Source organism: Polyodon spathula, chromosome 42 (genome assembly GCF_017654505.1).
Source record: "Polyodon spathula isolate WHYD16114869_AA chromosome 42, ASM1765450v1, whole genome shotgun sequence".
NCBI lineage: Eukaryota > Metazoa > Chordata > Actinopteri > Acipenseriformes > Polyodontidae > Polyodon > Polyodon spathula.
In genome coordinates this window covers 3092794-3112470 of record NC_054575.1, presented here as the reverse complement: position 1 = coordinate 3112470, position 19677 = coordinate 3092794, and the positions used below count along the sequence as shown (strand labels likewise).

Sequence of the window (19677 nt, the reverse complement as noted above, 5' to 3'; positions counted from 1 at the left end):
GTTTAATGACACCCAATAAAAAAAAAACAAAAAAAAAAAAAAAAAAAAAAACATTGTCTTCCTCGCCACAGCCACCTTTCTGCTGCCTGTGTGTGTGTCCTAAATAATATAATAATAATAATAATAATAATAATAATAAACAACCGTGTTTCCTCACTAAAATTTATAGAAATAGTATCACTTCCACTCCGCTGTTTCTCATCAAAATAATCGACCACAGGAAACGTCAGCTGTGAAATACTGACACAAACCTCGCGTCTCTTAGCCAAGCCCAATTTTAATGGAAAATAAAAATAATCTAAATAAAATATAATTTTTTTATATATATAAAAAATGAACCTCTCCTTTTGCTTGCCAAAAAACGACTGCGCTGGTACGGACCGATAACTTTCCAAAAAAAGGTTTTTTACACTGTTGATCTAGAGACTGAACTTGTGTTCAGCTCAAATAATAAAACTTCTTTGAACATAATAAGTATTAATAATAATATTAATAATTTTATTAGAATAACTTAGACTTAGTGTTTCATGGGTTTAACTGCTCGGAGCCCCGAGAATCTTTTTTGCATCGTAAAAAAATTTTAAAGATTGTAGCACTATCTCTGATAGTGTTTATAACACAAATGTGCGGAACAAAAAAAAAAAACACACACACTGTGACACCTGTGCAATGTTACACTTTATTATGAATAATAATAATAATAAATACACCCAAAAAAATCTACTTTTTACAAGAAAATACATTCATTTAACACCATTGCAACCAAGTTTCTCAATTTTTAACGTCAAATAACTATTGGCAAATGAATAATTGGTGAGAGAGAGAGAAGGGTAGTTTATTGTATTTACATTTTGCTTTTTTTTTTTTATTGTTTTCTCTGTTTTCGGTAAAAGAAACAAAAATAAAATCATAAATCAGATTGAAATAAAGCGACCGGACTTGGACTGGGTGAAAAATTAGTGCCATTTTTCAGCAGCCTTTGGCTGCTGCTGTTGTCGATAGGAATAAAGGAGGTAAAAAAAAAAAAACGATAACAAATATAAATAAATAGATAAATAAATAAAAAAGAGATAGAGACGAAAGAAATTAAGAGGCACACACACAATCGCGGGAAGTTATCTAGAATATTCTTCTCGTTTTAATAATGCGGGACAAACCTTGGTGTCGTGTTGACCCGGGTATAAACCGTGCTTTTATACGTCTTCGGTGCTATTTTCTATCAAACTTGGTCGCAGAACAAAATAAATTAACTTATTTAACTTATTTTGGGATGTGGCTTTAAATAAATTTAAATTAAATAAACACGCACGCAAAGCACAATAACACAGACAAGGAGGAGGAGGATTTTGTTGTTACGTTTGCATTTTAAATATTCATTTAATATATATATTTATTTTTAAAACTGGTCCCGCTTTAGCCTTTTTCAAAGGTTACAAAAGACACCCACCACCACCACCTCAAAGTTTTTTTTTTTTTGTGGGGTCATTTTTCTCAGAAATTGAAGAGACTGTTATTATTAAAACCCAAGTTGATCAGGATGGAAGGATCTTGTCGCGGCGGCTCCGGCAGGCAGAGCCGGAGATCCCGGTCTCAACGCGACCGGGAGCGGCGGAGGAGGAGACCGGGGCTCGGGGAAACGCGGGCCTACTCCCCGTCCTCCGGTTCGGAGCCGGCGGGGGGAGGGGGAGGAGGGCTCGGCGGGGAGGACTGCAGGCCCGCAGCCCATAACAATAGACCGAGGCCGCCGCGGAGGAGGAAGCGAGAGTCGGTTTCGTCCGAGGAGGATCTGATCGATTGCTTCGCCATAGCCAGCTTCATTTCCCTGGAAGCGCTGGAGGTGAGAGGGGTGACTAAAAAAAAAATTAATTATTATTATTAAAAAATTTTTTTTGTGTTGCGAAAACACAACAATTTAATGTTTCACATTTAAATTGACGTGCATAATTCAACTGACATATCTGAAACGAACACACAAGACCAGCAAAATAAGTAGCATTCATTTAGAAATCGCTCTCTCTCTCTCTCTCTCTCTCTCTCTCTCTCTCTCTCTCTCTCTCTCTCTCTCTCTCTCTATATATATATATATATATATATATATATATATATATATATATGAGAGACACACAATTGGAAAATTATTTATTAATAACACTTAACGTAAATGGTTTGGGAGTTACGTTGACGTAGGTGAGTTTGTAAACAAAATCTCTGTCTAAGCTCCTATTTACTTATCTTGTGTAAATATATGTAGTTTTCTCACTGGGAGGTACTCTGTTTAGCCAGATAGGAGCAAACGGCTTCTAAATGATGGGTCAGTCACACACACATAGACTGCCGTTTTAAATAGGTAAGGGTGGGTTTAAAAAAACAAAAAAACACAACAGTGATGTCATTAACAGGACAGTCTCCTTAACGTGTCTTCTCCAGATCCTTTTCGTTTTTCCAGATTACGTTTTCTCTTTGATTTAGGGAAGCCACTGTCCCAGGTGTTGGGGACCCCACACCCTGACAGGTCTCCACACTGTAAGTTCGCTCACCCTGTGCAGCAGTATTAGGGACCCATCCTCCCATCCTCCTTCAGTTATCATTAAACTTGAGAGGATCTCGGTTATATTGAGGCAGGATATATGTTGCTCAGACTTGTGTGTATCACGATCCAAAAATTGTCACAACCTGCCTTCCCACTTTAGTTTCTGCTGAAGTGATAGACAGCTGTCCGAATGCACAGACAGGCCAGGGGGGGGTGCGCATTTCATAGCAAATATAAAACGTACCCCCACACACACACACACACACACACACACTTCTTCACCCAAGCACCACTGTGCTGTGATCCTGTTACCTCCCTGCACAAGACAGTGCCGTGCATCCCAGAGATAGGGTAGGGCGATTCGGAGACGCCCCGTGTGCCGTTGCACCCCTGACTAAGCACAGGGTGGTTCGTGGAGTTCTGTGCAAGGAGATAAGACCAGGTCGAGGTTTCTGTTCTGGGACCCTAAAGCTGTGCTGGAGACAAAATAGACTGAAGTACACTGTGTACCGTAAGACCAGCCCCTGTGCTTAACACCTGTGCTTGACCTCTGTATTTAACAGGTAATGTTGAGGGAGAAATCTACAGTGTGGGGACCCAAAAATCAGCTCCACTGGGAGAGTCTAGTCTTATTCCCCTCCCTGTGAGGATAACCAGCATTATTATTATTGCCGGGATGGGAATCAGACTCCTATTGCACAGCAGTGTCACCCAGTCCAGGTTTCACTACCAGCTTGATCAGCCCCCAGTGTGTCTCGCTAACAAGCTCAGGTGTGTCTTATTATTAAACTCCTAGTGAAAGCAGGACTGGATCACACTGCTGTGCAGCGGGAGTCTGATTATTAAAGTCCTAGTGAAAGCAGGACTGGATCACACCGCTGTGCAGCAGGAGTCTGATTCCCAAACTCCTAGTGCAGGACTATCACATGCTGTACTCTGGCCCAAGCCTGCATACATGACTCTGGCCAAAAGTTTTGCATCACATTATATTGCAAGAAAAAGTTTACCATGTCACATTTTACTAGTCAGTTTTTTCATTATCTGGAAAACTACAAATCGCTGGGTGTGCAATTCAATATGTTAACAAGGGAACATTATTCAGCAGCTTTCACTGGACTCTATGAAGCTGAGGGAGTTCATTCTATATAGAGGGGGTGCAATTCAATATGTTAACAAGGGAACATTATTCAGCAGCTTTCACTGGACTCTATGAAGCTGAGGGAGTTCATTCTATATAGAGGGGGTGCAATTCAATATGTTAACAAGGGAACATTATTCAGCAGCTTTCACTGGACTCTATGAAGCTGAGGGAGTTCATTCTACAGAGTGAGGATCCCAGACTTTTGGCCACAGCTGTATTTTGTGTTTGTTAGGGAATACAAATCTTTTAATGTATCTTTCCCTCCTCCTCCTCCCTCCTCCTTTTTTTTTCCTTCCCAGAAGGACTCTGTCCAGAAGCCTCTGGATCGATCCCAGCTTTGGGAACGGCGTGGCGGCAAGAGGAAGCGACCGGAAGAGAACGGGCCGGCCTCAGATCTGGGAGAGAGGAGAGAAGGGGGAGGCAGCTCGGAGAGGGAGCGAGAGAGAGCCAACGGGATGGGAGAGCCTGATAGGAGAGCCAAGAGGAAGAGGAGAAGGAGGAGGAGAGAGGTACGAGAGTTTTAAAAAAGAAATCGGTCCAGGGATGATAAAACTCCTATTGCACAGCAGTGTGATCCATTCCAGGTTTCACTACCAGCTTGATCAGCCCCCAGTGTGTCTAGGGAACAAGCTCAGGTGTGTCTTATTATTAAACTCCTAGTGAAAGCAGGACTGGATCACACTGCTGTGCAGCGGGAGTCTGATTATTAAACTCCTAGTGAAACCAGGACTGGATCACACTGCTGTGCAGCGGGAGTCTGATTATTAAACTCCTAGTGAAAGCAGGACTGGATCACACTGCTGTGCAGCGGGAGTCTGATTATTAAACTCCTAGTGAAAGCAGGACTGGATCACACCGCTGCGCAGCGGGAGTCTGATTATTAAACTCCTAGTGAAAGCAGGACTGGATCACACTGCTGTGCAGCGGGAGTCTGATTGTTAAACTCCTAGTGAAAGCAGGACTGGATCACACTGCTGTGCAGCGGGAGTCTGATTATTAAACTCCTAGTGAAAGCAGGACTGGATCACACCGCTGTGCAGCGGGAGTCTGATTATTAAACTCCTAGTGAAAGCAGGACTGGATCACACTGCTGTGCAGCGGGAGTCTGATTATTAAACTCCTAGTGAAAGCAGGACTGGATCACACCGCTGCGCAGCGGGAGTCTGGGGGGAATATTTCATGCAAGAAAAGGGTTTTGAAACAAAAACAGCAAATATATTTTTTATATAAACTTGATTTGTATTCGTGTTTTTGGTCTGTACTAATTATTTATAATTTATTTTTTCTGATGCAGGGTTCCCCAGGTCCTGCCTTTTTAGAAAAAATCTTTTGCCAGTATAACATTCATTTCCTCCCCCTTTCCCCCCTATTCTCCCCACCTCCCACCCTCCGTGCCGGCGGTGCCGGCCGTGCCGTGACTAACCTGGGCTGCGCGGCCGGTCACGACTTATTGCTGAATAAAGGTGGGGACAGGATTAGGGGGTTTCCAGCCCCTGGATTAAAATTCCCAATACCTAAGGGAACTTCTGTCAAAGATTCACAAACAAGGACGTCACCCCCCCTCCACTGGGGGGGGTCAGTTACTCTTAAAATTCCTGTAAACCTTTTTTTTTTGCCCAGAGCTGTATGCTTCTGTCTAATGGCCATGTTTTGTCCAGTTGTGTCATCAAAGCCGTTTTTAAATATCTGTGTAATCGAAATAAAGTTGGAACTGAAACGCAAATTTTAGCCAACAGTTCCTCTGTAAGACTGCGTTGTGTGTCTCATTTTGAAGATGACTCTTTGGCCCTCCTTACCGCACCCGGGGGGCGGGGGGGTGCCAACTTTTGTTTTAATAATTTTTTTAAAAAAAAACCATAGAATATTTTAATTGAATTTGTTAAAAAATCTTTTTTTTTTTTTTTTTTTTTTTTGACAGTGTGAGTGCCTCTCACTGACGCTTCTGTTCCAGGTAGAGGACCTTCCTCGGGGGGAGCGGGGGGCCTGCCGGACGGACTCGCGACTTGGCAGAACCGTCTGCCCGTGACGGGCACCGAAGCCGGACAAAATATATATATATATATATATATATGATCGATCGATAGATAGAGATAAATATATATAAATATAGATATATAGATATTCCATCTATGTCTCAATCCTAAAATTCTAGGTGATGCAAAACTTTTGGTCAAAGTTTTATTTGTCTGTCGGTTGTCCAGAGATTTATTATTATTATTATTATTCATATTATTATTATTATTATTATTATTGTTATTATTTTTGTACAACAAGGTTTTCAATGTTTAGTTTTCTTCTCTGTTTCAGGCCTCTGATGGTGAGCTGGATCACTCCTTCACAGTCTCCACAAGCAGAAGTAAGTGCCTCTCCTGTTCTTCACAGCAGGGATGGGAGTCACACTCCTATTGCACAGCAGTGTGATCCAGTCCAGGTTTCACTAGCAGCTTGATCAGCCCCCAGTGTGTCTAGCTAACAAGCTCAGGTGTGTCTTATTGTTAAATTAGTGTTAGTGGTTGGATTTCTACAGATCTGAATAATCGTGCCAGGCCGGACTGCCCCCCCCCCCCCCCCCCCCCCCCACAGTCTTTCAAGCTTTTGTTTTATTTGTCATTTTCTTTACCCGTTTTGTGTGCAGTTCCGGAAACAGCGGGGAACGGCCTGACGCCTCACGACCTCGCCCCCCGTCTCTCCGTCACCCCCAGAGTATCGGGGATCCAGCGCAGCCAAGAGAGGAACCACGAAGCGGACAGCAGACTGCCGAAGGAACCCCTGAGCGTGCTGCCGAGCCAGCGCTTTCGCCCCTCCTCTCCCTCTCTGCCCAAAGAGGCACGGAGAGGAGGAGACAAGCCCCCCCCCTCGCCCAGCTACCACGGGGGCCACATCCACCCCTCCGGCACGACCCCCGCGCACCCCCAGTCGAACCCCAGCCAGGGGAACCGCTCCACCCCCCAGCCCAGGTCCCACAGCAAGGGCCTCCTGCAGCATCCCTTCGGCGCAGGAGTCGGGTTCAGCAACAGGTTAGTGAAGCTTAGAGACGAGTTGAGACTGGAAGTGAGACTTTATTCAGCTGCGAGACAGATAAGTATGTAGTGAGTGTGTGTGTGTATGGAGGTAGATATATAGTATATATATATAATATACAATATATATATATATATATATATTATATATATATATATATATATATATATATAATATATATATATATATACACACATACACACACACACATAGGCGCACACATTTTTTGCCAAGGATAGCCTGATAAACAATTCTGTACCGTTGTTTGTCGACCTTTTAAAAATCACAATGAACAGTCTCTTTCTCTGTCTCTCTCTCCTCCATCTCTCCCTACCTCCACCTCTCTCCCCTCTTACCTCTCTCTCCACTTCCAGCCGGAGCAGCACTCCCTCAAAGACCCCCACCTCCTCCTCCTCCTCCAGCTCCACCCAGCTGTCTCTCCACCGGCCCTCCACCCCTTCCGGTCTGGCGCTGTCGCTCAACCCCCCCTTCCCAGGGGGTCTGCGGCCCCCCTCTCACCCCGGAGGTGGGCTCTTCACCCCCTCGCCCGGCTTGCCCCCGCCTCCTCCCTTGCTGCAGGTGACCGGGCATCCTGCCTCGGGCACGGCGGGCACTGTGTTCTCGGGTAAGAAGGGGCTTCGCCTCGCGGAGCCTGTACAGGGTGGGGAGGTGGGGAGCTAAATGCAACGCGGCCAGCAGATTGTAAACGTTCTGTAGCTTTTCATTATTGTGTTGATTTTCATTCACCCCCTCCGCTCAGACCCAGACTTCTGTGTAGTTCAGAGCATCTGCAACTCTGCAGAGTCCTTGCGAACACTGCAAACTACAAATGTGTGTAGTTGTTTTTTTGGAGAGAGAGAGAGAGAGAGACATGTATCTAAATATAATCATTCTGTCTGGTTTTGAGAGAGAGAGGAGGGAGACAGGAGGAGAGAGAGAGAGAGAGAGGGGAGTAGGAAAGCAGGAAAGTGACAGAGGAGAGAGGAGAAAGAGACAGCTAGCTATTGGTGTAGAGATGGAGATTCAGTTAGCAGACGCTTTTATCCAAAGCGACTTACAGAGACTAGGGAGGGTGAACTCTGCATCAACTGCTGCTGCAGAGTCTCTTCCAGTAGGACCTTGTTTGTTTTGTGTCTCATCCAAAGGACGGAGCACAAGGAGGTGAAGTGACTTGCTCAGGGTCTCACACACACACACACAGGGAGTCAGCGGCTGAGCTGGGATTTGAAACCCCTGGGAACAGGTACAGATCGATCTCATTTCTCTTTGTCTCTCTCCCTCCCTCTCTTTGGTTTTCCAGAGCAGGACCTCATCCGGCAGGAGCTCAACTCTCGCTTCCTCACCTCCCAGACAGGGGGAGGGGCAGAGCGGACGGGGAGCGGGGCTGGCGGGGAAGGGAGGGGCCCCGCAGCCGCCAGCGCCGCCCCCCCTGGGTCTGGGACAGCCTCCGGCCCGTTGGCATTCCAGTATCACCAGCATAACCATCAGCACCAACACACCCACACACACCAGCACTATACTCCCTTTCTGCCTCCCAGCGCTACCGCCACTGCTGTGGTGCAGAACACCCCCGCCTCACCCATGGTACGTGCCAACCCTATTGTGTACTGCTGGTCTTTGCTCGGGGTATACCAACTCAAAATGGGGAGAGGGGGAGGGGTCGATGTAAAGTCCTCATGAATGAGGAATGTTTGTAATGAGTAGACCGTTAGCCAGCTAGCTAGCCAGACTGTAGCCACCATTGTACCAAACACCCCCATGCCCCAGATGGTACGCACCAACCCCAGTGTAATGCTACTCTACACTTCGGGCATACCAACTCAGAATGGGGTGTTTTGGGGAGGTAGGGTGTTGAGTCAATGTCAAGTCTGTCTCGGTGGGTAATCGACCTGACTGACCCTCGCCCAAAGAGAGCTTGATCTGAATAAGTCAGTTTGTGCAGCTCTAGTTCTGTGTGCAAGATATTATTATTATTATTATTATTATATATTGTTATTATTATTATAATTATTAATTTGACAGCCTGCTTTATCCCAGGCGACTCACACAGGCGTTTCAGGGTTACAATGCAAGCTTCGTATTGAAACACAGTGTAGTTTACAGCAAGGGCTGTTAATAATACTAGAATATATGAGAACTGGACTACGCTTTCGGCAGTGTGTGGTTAATAATAGTAATAGTAGTTGTACTGTCTGATTGTGAAGCTCGCTGTTGGTTTATTTGCAGTTTCAGAAGTACCCTGGGAAGATGGACGGGCTCTATCGACACAATGTCAGTCCAAGCATTTTGTCATTATTTTTTTATTTTATTTTCTAAAGCTAAAAAGTGTTGACGATTACTGAAAGATGTAGGCTCTCTCTCTTTCCTTTCTCTGTCTCCTCTTGCCCCCTCATCCCTTCTCTCCCCTTACCTCTCCTCTCTCTTCTCCTCTCTCTCCCCTCCACTCTCTCCCCTCCACTCTCCTGTTCTCTTCCCCCTTCTCTCCCCCTTACCTCTCTCCATTCTCCCCTCTCCTCCTCTTCACCCTCCTCCCTTCTCTCCTCCTTACCTCTCCTTTCTCCTTTTCTCTCTTCCTCTCTTCTCCCCTTTCTTTCTCCCCTCTACTCTCTCTTCTCTTTCCCCCACCTCCCTTCTCTCCCCCTTACCTTTCTCCCCTATCCCTTTCTTTCTCCCCCCCCACTCTCTCCTCCTTTCCTCTCCTTTTTCTCTCTGTCTGTTGAATTTATGGAAAGTAAATCTATACAGTAACGCGTGGCTACCATTGCATCACAGCCCAACAAAGGAAAGCCATAATTGGACAGTCTTGTGTGTTTTTGTTATTTTGAAGTCCTTTAAACTCCCAACCATTAAAAAAAAAAAAGCCTTTGATTTTCTGTAACCCTCAGTCGCGCAATCCACGATGAGTTGTGTGTGTGTGTTTTTATATTGTTTTTAATTAGAATAACAAACGGGTTGTTTTTAATACCTGCCGTTTTAAAAATAAATACATACAAATGTTAATTTTGTCACTCGGCTAATGGCTGTCTCTGTGTCTCTGTCTGTCTCTGTGTGTGTTTATGTTGCAGTTCTACCCAACCTATCCACCCTCAGTATCTGGGCTCCCCCCAGTGCTGCCACCTGCTGGAACCTTCAGCTCACTGCAGGGAGCCTTTCAACCAAAGGTAGGTATTGAAGTGAGGGGGGGATCAATACTGACCAGTGATACTAATGCTGACACACAGGGCTGGAAATGAGACTCCCGCTGCACAGCAGTGTGATCCAGTCCTGGTTTCACTAGGCGTTTAATAATCAGACACACCTGAGCTTGTTAGCTAGACACACTGGGGGCTGATCAAGCTGCTAGTGAAACCTGGACTGGGTGACACTGCTGCTTGGGTTTGTGTGGATCGCTGATCTCCCCGCAGTCTTGGAGAGAAGCAGCGAACGATCGTCACAAACCCAGAGCAGAGCGTTCCTTCTTGACATCAGCGGCCTGATTCAAGCATTCAAATCCTAAAAGGTATTGACAATGTCGACCCATGGGACTGAAAAAAAGAAACAAGGACAAGGGGTCACAAGTGGAGATTAGATAAAGGGGCATTCAGAACAGAAAATAGGAGGCGCTTTTTTACACAGAGAATCGTGAGGTTCTGGAACCAACTCCCCAGTAATGTTGTTGAAGCCGACACCCTGGGATCCTTCAAGAAGCTGCTGGATGAGATTCTGGGATCAATAAGCTACTGACAACCGAACGAGCAAGATGGGCCGAATGGCCTCCTCTTGTTTGTAAACTTTCTTTGAGCTTTTTCGAGAGGAAGTGAGATGGAATTCTAAATGTGTCTTCACCTTTAACAAAATGAGTACATGACACTTGGTTTAAATTTGTTTATTTCATTTTATTTATTTATCAGCTGGTCAATAACGCCGTCCGGTCTTTCTCAGCGTCTTCAAAACGCAGCGTTTTGGTAAACTTTGGTTAAATGTGGCCGCGCCTCTCTTTCAGACAACCAATCAGGAGATAGCGGCGAGATTGGGGGCGGTGCCTCACCCCTTACAGCAGAAAGACCCACGTGTGAGTGACAGGAGTTTTATTTATTTGTAAATGAAGAGCAAGGGTTTTCAAATATCCTATAATCCTTTTTTTTTTTTTATTCGTCTTATTTTGTCTGTCGTTTTATTTTTTATTTATTTATTTTTTTAATCTGTTTTTGGGAAGCTTGCCTGGAGAACCATAACTGGCTGGTACCGAACACTTTCCCAATCATGTGGAAATTTGACTTTTTATATCTGCCAGCCCTCTGCCTTCTGCGCGAACAACTGCGGCCAAAAGTTTAGCATCACCTGGAATTGTAGAACATTTGTAACCCTTTCTGGTCCTGTGTCATCAAAAAGACGTCAAGGACGGTGTGTGTGCGTGTCTGACCCTGAGCAAGTCACTGAACCTCCTTGTGCTCCGTTGGCAACATTATTCAGCAGCTTTCATTGGACTCTATGAAGCTGAGGGAGTTCATTCTATATAGAGGGGGTGTAATTCAATATGTTAACAAGGGAGCATTATTCAGCAGCTTTCACTGGACTCTATGAAGCTGAGGGAGTTCATTCTATATAGAGGGGGTGCAATTCAATATGTTAACAAGGGAACATTATTCAGCAGCTTTCACTGGACTCTATGAAGCTGAGGGAGTTCATTCTATATAGAGGGGGTGCAATTCAATATGTTAACAAGGGAACATTATTCAGCAGCTTTCACTGGACTCTATGAAGCTGAGGGAGTTCATTCTATATAGAGGGGGTGCAATTCAATATGTTAACAAGGGAACATTATTCAGCAGCTTTCACTGGACTCTATGAAGCTGAGGGAGTTCATTCTATATAGAGGGGGTGCAATTCAATATGTTAACAAGGGAACATTATTCAGCAGCTTTCACTGGACTCTATGAAGCCGAGGGAGTTGATTCTGTATAGAGGGGGATGATGCAAAGCTTTTGGCCAGGGCTGTGTTAGTGGGGCAGGTTGAAAAATCAGATGATTGGAAGGGGGGCTGTTGAGTGCTGGCAGTTAGGATTCTACAGTCAAGCTTCTCAAAAGAGCTCAGAGTCATTTCAAGGCAGATTTTAGAGAGAAAAGAACTTTGGAATTAGGAAAATGGATGATTTTAATTTTTTAATATTCTATTTTTAATTAAACTAAAGACAATGTTATGCTCTTTTTTCTTGTCCCTGAATATTTGTCTGTGTTTCCATTAACAGCTTACAGATCCATTCAGGGCTGCGTTACGAGTGAGTAATGTAAGTATTATTATTTATTATTATTATTATTATTAAGTTACCCTGCCTACCAGAATCACGGTTTGTTTTCATTAATATTGTATATCTCTTACACAGATAGATCAATGTCTACCACTGGTCAAAATGTTTGCATCTCCTAGAAATTTAGGATTGAGACGGATTTAAAAAAAAAAAAAACTGTATGAATATAATGTAGATATTTTATTTCACATGTGTAATCAATACAAAAATATCGCAAAAAAAAAAAAAAAAAAAAAAAAAAATTATCTACCGGAAGCCATAATAGCAGCACAGTGAGTAGAATGATTTAGATTTAGAAATGTCATGTTGTCAGTTCAATATGTTAACAAGGGAACATTATTCAGCAGCTTTCACTGGACTCTATGAAGCTGAGGGAGTTCATTCTATATAGAGGGGGTGCAATTCAATATGTTAACAAGGGAACATTATTCAGCAGCTTTCACTGGACTCTATGAAGCTGAGGGAGTTCATTCTATATAGAGGGGGTGCAATTCAATATGTTAACAAGGGAACATTATTCAGCAGCTTTCACTGGACTCTATGAAGCTGAGGGAGTTCATTCTATATAGAGGGGGTGCAATTCAATATGTTAACAAGGGAACATTATTCAGCAGCTTTCACTGGACTCTATGAAGCTGAGGGAGTTCATTCTATATAGAGGGGGTGCAATTCAATATGTTAACAAGGGAACATTATTCAGCAGCTTTCACTGGACTCTATGAAGCTGAGGGAGTTCATTCTATATAGAGGGGGTGCAATTCAATATGTTAACAAGGGAACATTATTCAGCAGCTTTCACTGGACTCTATGAAGCTGAGGGAGTTCATTCTATATAGAGGGGGTGCAATTCAATATGTTAACAAGGGAACATTATTCAGCAGCTTTCACTGGACTCTATGAAGCTGAGGGAGTTCATTCTATATAGAGGGGGTGCAATTCAATATGTTAACAAGGGAACATTATTCAGCAGCTTTCACTGGACTCTATGAAGCTGAGGGAGTTCATTCTATATAGAGGGGGTGCAATTCAATATGTTAACAAGGGAACATTATTCAGCAGCTTTCACTGGACTCTATGAAGCTGAGGGAGTTCATTCTATATAGAGGGGGTGCAATTCAATATGTTAACAAGGGAACATTATTCAGCAGCTTTCACTGGACTCTATGAAGCTGAGGGAGTTCATTCTATATAGAGGGGGTGCAATTCAATATGTTAACAAGGGAACATTATTCAGCAGCTTTCACTGGACTCTATGAAGCTGAGGGAGTTCATTTTATATAGAGGGGGATGATGCTATGGCTTTTGGCCATAGCTGTGTATAGCTAGCTAGATAGATAAAGGTGTGTGTAGAAATGTGTAGTTTCAGATATAATGAGATTGTGTACAGAGAGCAATCAGGGTTTAAGTGTGTAAGTGAACTCTCTCTCTCTCTCTCTCTCTCTCTCTCTCTCTCTCTCTCTCTCTCTCTCTCTCTCTCTCAGAAACCTGGGAAGTGGTGTGCAATGCACGTAAGAGTAGCATGGATGATTCTGCGGCATCAGGAGAAAGTGAAGGTACCATTAAAACACACACAGAGACAGGCGCGGGGACGCTGAGACGCTGACAGAGACACACAGAGACAGGCGCGGGGACGCTGAGACACTGACACAGAGACAGGCGCCGGGACGCCGAGACGCGGACAGAGACCGAGACAGACACGCTGACAGACACACAGAGACGTATAGAGACGCACACACACACACACAGTTTTTGTTTAGTGCTGGAGAGCTTTTGTTGACTGTCGCGTGCAGTGCAGAGCCCAACCTGGGGATCAAAACAATGACTCAGTGCAGTCTGTGAATCAGACCAGCGCTGACCTCTCTGTCTCTGTCTCACACACTCAGCGATGAATGAATTCACCGGCACACTGTAGTTTGGGTTTTCTCAGTTGGTTAGGGGTTGTAACCTTGACTAAGCCCAAGTTTAATGGTTGCATGGAAAAGCTGTTTCAGGATTTCATTAAGATGTGCGCCTTATTTTTTATTTTGCCCCCCCCCCCCCCCCCCCCCCCGATCTCCTACCTGACTCTCTTCCTCATCCTATCTTCCCACTTCCTCTTTCTCTCCTCTCACATCTCTCCCCCTCTTTCTCTCTCCTCTCCCCCTCACATCTCTCTCTCTCCTCTCCCCTAACATTTCTCCTGCTCTCTCCTCTCCCCCTCGCATCTCTCTCCCTCTCCTTTCACCTTCTCTCTTCTCCCCTTCTTCCTCCGCTCAGCACATGCAGGCTGATCCTCACAAGCCTGATTTCCGGAATGATCTCATAACCCGAGTCCCAGGCTCCGGGTTAATGGGCCCGCTGTCCAGCGCTCACGATCTCTCCCGCCCTTCCACCCTCTTCTCTGCCAGCGGTGAGTTCAGCAGAGTCCGGTCACGACCCTGGCCCTAACTCCTAAACCAACCCTAATTGAACTTGCTGTTTGTTTGTTTGTTTGTTAGTCAATTTTTAAACAAAAGCAATTGAACAGTCTCTCACAGAAATGTGTTCTGTCTGTAAAATAGCAATTCTTTTGAAGAATTTGAGAAAAAAACCTCTTTGAAAAGCCTCTCTCTCTATTTGTTTCTGTCCTTGCTCATGAATTTTTAGGGGCAGTCCATCATGGCTCCTCCCCCTTCGCCCCTCCCACCGGACCCCTGAACTCCTTCTTAAACCCCCCCTCACACCTAGGTAAGCAGTCTGATCTGACCCAGCCCCCAGCTCTTCCCCAACCGGGTGTGGTTGGGGGTTGGTATTGATTGTGGGGTTAGTGGGGCTGGCGTTGGTATGGCTGGGGTTGGGTTGGTATTGGTGAGGGTGGTATTGTTTGTGTGGTTGGTAGGGTTGGGTTGGTATTGGTGAGGGTGGTATTGGTTGTGTGGTTGGTAGGGTTGAGTTGGTATTGGTGGGGGTGGTATTGTTTGTGTGGGTTGTAGGGTTGGGGTTGGGTTGGTATTTGTGGGGGTTATGGTATTGGTTGTGTGGTTGGTATGGCTGGGGTTGGGTTGGTATTGGTTGTGTGGGTGGCAGGGCTGAGGTTGGCAGGGCTGGGGTTGATGGATTTAGGGAGCGCTGGTATTAATTTGGTCCCTTTCCAGTTTCAGATCCGTTCGGACGCAGTCCCACCTACACCCCTCTGGGATCCCTGGGGAGTGCAGCCTTTGGGGGGCTGGGGAGCCCTAATATAAGTGAGTAACAGCGGCTTATCAACCTCCACCTTACAACAGAGAGGAGAGAGAGAGAGATATGAGTCATTCAGCAGACACTTTCAACCAAAGCAACTTACAAAGATTAGGGGAGAAAGGGGTCTTGATACCAGGAGGTTCAAATCCCAGCTCAGTCACTGACTCCCTGTGTGTGTGGGACCCTGAGCGAGTCACTTCACCTCCTTGTGCTCCGTCCTTCGGATGAGACTCGAAACAAACGAGGTCCTGTTGGAAGTGACTCTGCAGCAGCAGTAGTTGTTTGATGCAGAGTTCACCCCCCCTAGTCTCCAAGTCGCTTTGGATAAAAGCGTCTGCAAAATGACTTCATATTCTTCTTCTTATTGTTATTATTAATGTTATTAATTGTGTTTAATGTTTTTATCACTGCAGCTCCCAGCTCCATGTTTGCTCACAAGGACGCTCCTGGGGGATCTCAAGGGTTCAGTAACCCCCATGATCCCTGGAACAGGCTGCACCGTGCCCCAGCCTCCTTCCCCACCGCCCCCACCTGGCCCAAAGGGGGCGACGGAGAGCGGGGGGGCAGCAGCAGCAGCTCTGTCGAGCGGGAGAGAGAGAGGGAGCGAGAGAATGACAAGAGGGTGATCAAGGATGAGAAGGAGAGGTGAGGAGGGGGAAAAAAAAACCTGACTATTATTTTTTTTTTAAGATATTCACGGCTGGGAATCAGACTCCCATTCCACAGCGGCGTGATCCAGTCCTGCTTTCACTAGGAGTTTAATAATCAGACTCCCGCTACACTGCAGCGTGATCCTGTCCTACTTTCACTAGGAGTTTAATAATCAGACTCCCGCTGCACAGCAGTGTGATCCAGTCCTGCTTTCACTAGGAGTTTAATAATAAGACACACCTGAGCTTGTTAGCTAGACACACTGGGGGCTGATCAAGCTGGTAGTAAAACCGGGACTGGATCACACTGCTGTGCAATAGGAGCCTGCTTGCCAGCCCTGAACTCTCTCTGTTTAAATATACTGTAGGTCTCTTCACTATAAAATCAGCTACAAACCTCCTTTAACCAAAGTATATCTATAGGGCTGGGAATCAGACTCCTGTTGCACAGCAGTGTGATCCAGTCCTGCTTTCACTAGGAGTTTAATAATCAGACTCCCGCTGCACAGCAGTGTGATCCAGTCCTGGTTTCACTAGGAGTTTAATAATAAGACACACCTGAGCTTGTTAGCTAGACACACTGTGGGCTGTATATTGACTGGTTTCTCCTTTACAATGCCCCCCCCCCAGGGATGGAGTTTACGGCCGTCACCCAGTCCGGAGGTCTCCTGTCACCCCAAACCAAAAGTGCGCCCCTCCCACCACCACCCCCCCCTCCAGCAACGGGCACGGCATCGCCGAGGAGGAAAAGAGAGGAGGGGGGCTAGACACACTGGGGGCTGATATTGGATGGTTTTCCTTACAGCTGGCAAAGGGCAAGAGAAGAGAGAAGAGAGAAGAGAAGAGAGAAGAGAGAAGAGAGAAGAGAAGAGAGAAGAGAGAAGAGAGAAGAAAGAAGAGAGAAGAGACAGAGAAGCAACGAGAAGGAGAATAAGAGGCATTACGGCCGTCACCCAGTCCGGAGGTCTCCTGTCACCCCAAACCAAAAGTGCGCCCCTCCCACCACCACCCCCCCCTCCAGCAACGGGCACGGCATCGCCGAGGAGGAAAAGAGAGGAGGGGGGAGAGACTCGAGAGAGCACAGCCGGGACAGAGAGAGGGGACAGCCTTCTGTCCAGTCCTCTCACCAGGACAGGGATAGAGAGAGGCTCAAAGAGGAACAGCAAAAGAACGCAAACGGTCTTCAGAATGAAAACCGTCCCTTTTCACAGTCCGGACAGCACAGGCCCCCTGTGCCCGACACCCCAGAGAATTCGGGACCAGCGATTCCTACCTCTTCCTCTACCTCTTCGTCAAACGCTGCTTCTTCTAGTTCTGTTTCGAACCCTGTCAAAGAGCACGCAGGACTCTTGGGGAGAGAAGGAGGCAGCAAACTGTCTAGTGCCACCAATCCGTTGCCTTTATCGTCCTCGTCGTCGTCTTCATTGTCTACTCCCGCCGTCGTGAATTCGGTCCGAGAGAACGGCAGACGACCCGGTCCTCCGACGTCCGCGGGATCAGCTGGAGAGAAAGATCGCGATCACAAATCCCTCGCGGATCAAATCCTGAAGCCCAAGAAAGCCGAAAGCTGTCCCATCACCAACTCTACAGCCATCTCTCCTCCTCCTCCTCCTCCCACTCCCCCTCCCTCCCTCCTTCCCATCCCGCTGGTCAAGGTCAAAGAGGAACGCAAAGAGGAGCCCCCGGAGCCCATCCCAATCCCCATCCCCCCGTCCCTGGCCCCTCTCTCCTTCGACCGACCCAACAGTCGAGGGACCCTCCTCTCCTCCCACCACCTCGCTCCGTCCCAGCTGCACCCCAGCCTCCATCCACTACCCAGCCAAGGGACCAGCTCCAACCCTAACCCTTCCTCAGTCACAGCTGCCATGGGACTCAAATTCAGTCCGGTCTTGGCTCATCACCACCCGGCTGCCTCTTCCTCCGCCTCCTCTTCCACTCCCTCCCTCCCGCTCGGCTCCCTCTCGATGCTGGAGAGGACCAGGGCGTTGGGGACCGCCTACCTGGGAGGGCCGGTCCTGACTCGCCCATCCCACCACCACCACCATTCCCCCCACCAGTACCCCCACTCCGCCACGTCCTTCTCCTGGAATCTTCAAGAAGTCCTGCAGCAGCAGCAGCAGCAGCAGCAGCAGCAGCAGATCCTGGCGCACCAGGCACAGCAGAGGCGAGAGATGGCCTTCAGAGACCCTCAGATCGCGCGCTTCTTCGCCGCTGCGGCCCAGCAGCGTTTTTACGAGCAGGAGAGGGTGGGGTACGTCCGAGATGAGTTTGGGGGGTTGGTGGTCGACCGGCACCCCCACACCCTGCCTTCGCACCCGCACCTGCACCCCCTCCACCCCCACCACCACCACCACGAGAGAGTGGGCGGGGCTCCTGGCTCCTCTGCGTCCTCATCTGCCATCCTGAACTCTGCCGCCTTGCTGGAGGAGAACGAAAGGGCCCAGATTCTGAGGGAGGATTTCGAGAGGGCGCGGTTTTATGGGGCGCAGGCGGCGGCGGCAGCCCTGGGCTCTCCGCACCCCCACCTCCAGACCCCCTCCCTGTTCTCTAGGCTGGGTCCTGGGACCTTGTACAGCCACCATCACCCCCACCAGAACGGACTCCTCTCCAAGACCCCTCCCTCCATGGTGGGCCCCCCCCCTCCTCTCATCCCCTCGGGGGGGCCGGGGAGCGGCGGCGGACCCCCCAGGAGCGGTGGGGGGTCCCCGCGGGACAACAGGTCGGAGAGGGGAGGTCTGTTCAGCAGCCAGAAGGGTAGGGATTCCAGGTAGAGCTGGGGAGCGGTTAGAGCTGCTGTATTTATATATATTTCATTCATTAATAGTCATCGCTAGGTGATTCTTTTCAATTATTATTTTTTTTTTATTCATATAAATTTTTTTTTTTTTTTTTTTTTTTAGATATATTTATGAATAAAAAAAATGAGTTTATTTATTTTATATATAAATTCTAGAAGCAAAATGGAAAAAGCCTTTTTGGATTATTGCTCCTCCCTGTTCATATTTCTACAACTAGCAAGCAGACACCCCCCCCACACACACACACGCACGCACAAACACACGCACACACAAACTGACACACACAAACACACGCACACACAACACACACACGCACGCACAAACACACACGCACACACGCACAAACTGACACACGCACGCACAAACACTGACGCACACACAAACTGACACACGCACTGACGCACACACACACACACAGTGACGCAGACACACAGACAGACGCACTAAACTCCAATGCGCTTTTTTGGGGTGGGGGATAAGAAAAGAAAAATAAAAAAAAAAAAAGCAGCATACAAAAAAGAATCAAATTTCAAGGACTGTTTTGTACATTTTTTTTAAGGGATGTGATTTTAAAGCAATGCATTTATTTTGATTCTCATTTTTAAAAAATATATATATTTTTCACCCTCCTCCTCCTCCTCCTCTTTTTCCAGCTCTACGACATCATGTAATAATTTCTTCTGTGTGCCTCTCTGTTTATTATGATTGTTATTGTTATTATTATTATTATTATTATTATTATTATTTTGGTTTTGAAATGTATTTTGTAAGATGTGTGTTTTTGGAACTGAGCCTTCTATATTTTGGATTGAGCTGGGGGGGGTGTTTTTGTTAAAGCTTTCCGACTCTCTCCATGGAAGAGCACCCCCACTGCCTTCTGTTACCCCATTGCTGTAATAGTTATTAAAAAAGACTGAGAGACTGTTGTCGTTGTTGTTGTTTATTATTATTATTATTATTAGACAGCCTGCTTTATCCCAGGCGACTCACACAGGCGTTACAGGGCAGCACAGGGTTACAAGACTCACACAGAGTGTTCCGAATGCTGATA

At 46.5% G+C, this 19677-nt stretch overlaps 1 protein-coding gene across 1 annotated transcript; it reads left to right on the top strand.

Annotated features, from left to right (window-relative positions):
* The first annotated feature begins 688 nt into the window (after positions 1 to 688).
* LOC121305211 (autism susceptibility gene 2 protein-like) lies at positions 689 to 18919 on the top strand. Its single transcript, XM_041236754.1, has 19 exons — positions 689 to 1837; positions 2470 to 2523; positions 3971 to 4147; positions 5623 to 5685; positions 5979 to 6027; positions 6307 to 6688; positions 7067 to 7317; positions 7993 to 8276; positions 8919 to 8963; positions 9758 to 9853; positions 10675 to 10743; positions 11921 to 11959; positions 13462 to 13533; positions 14237 to 14369; positions 14606 to 14686; positions 15094 to 15183; positions 15592 to 15823; positions 16459 to 16515; positions 16817 to 18919. The coding sequence occupies exons 1-19, from the start codon at positions 1538 to 1540 to the stop codon at positions 18597 to 18599; spliced, it is 4257 nt and encodes a 1418-aa protein (XP_041092688.1). The 5' UTR covers positions 689 to 1537; the 3' UTR covers positions 18600 to 18919.
* Positions 18920 to 19677: the final 758 nt, after the last annotated feature.

Coding starts and splice junctions, on each gene's coding strand:
- LOC121305211 (XM_041236754.1), top strand. CDS start 1,538: ATGGAAGGATCTTGTCGCGGCGGCTCCGGCAGGCAGAGCCGGAGATCC. Junction 6,689..7,066: donor GGAGTCGGGTTCAGCAACAG/GTTAGTGAAGCT, acceptor CTCCACTTCCAG/CCGGAGCAGCACTCCCTCAA. Junction 14,370..14,605: donor CACCCTCTTCTCTGCCAGCG/GTGAGTTCAGCA, acceptor ATGAATTTTTAG/GGGCAGTCCATCATGGCTCC.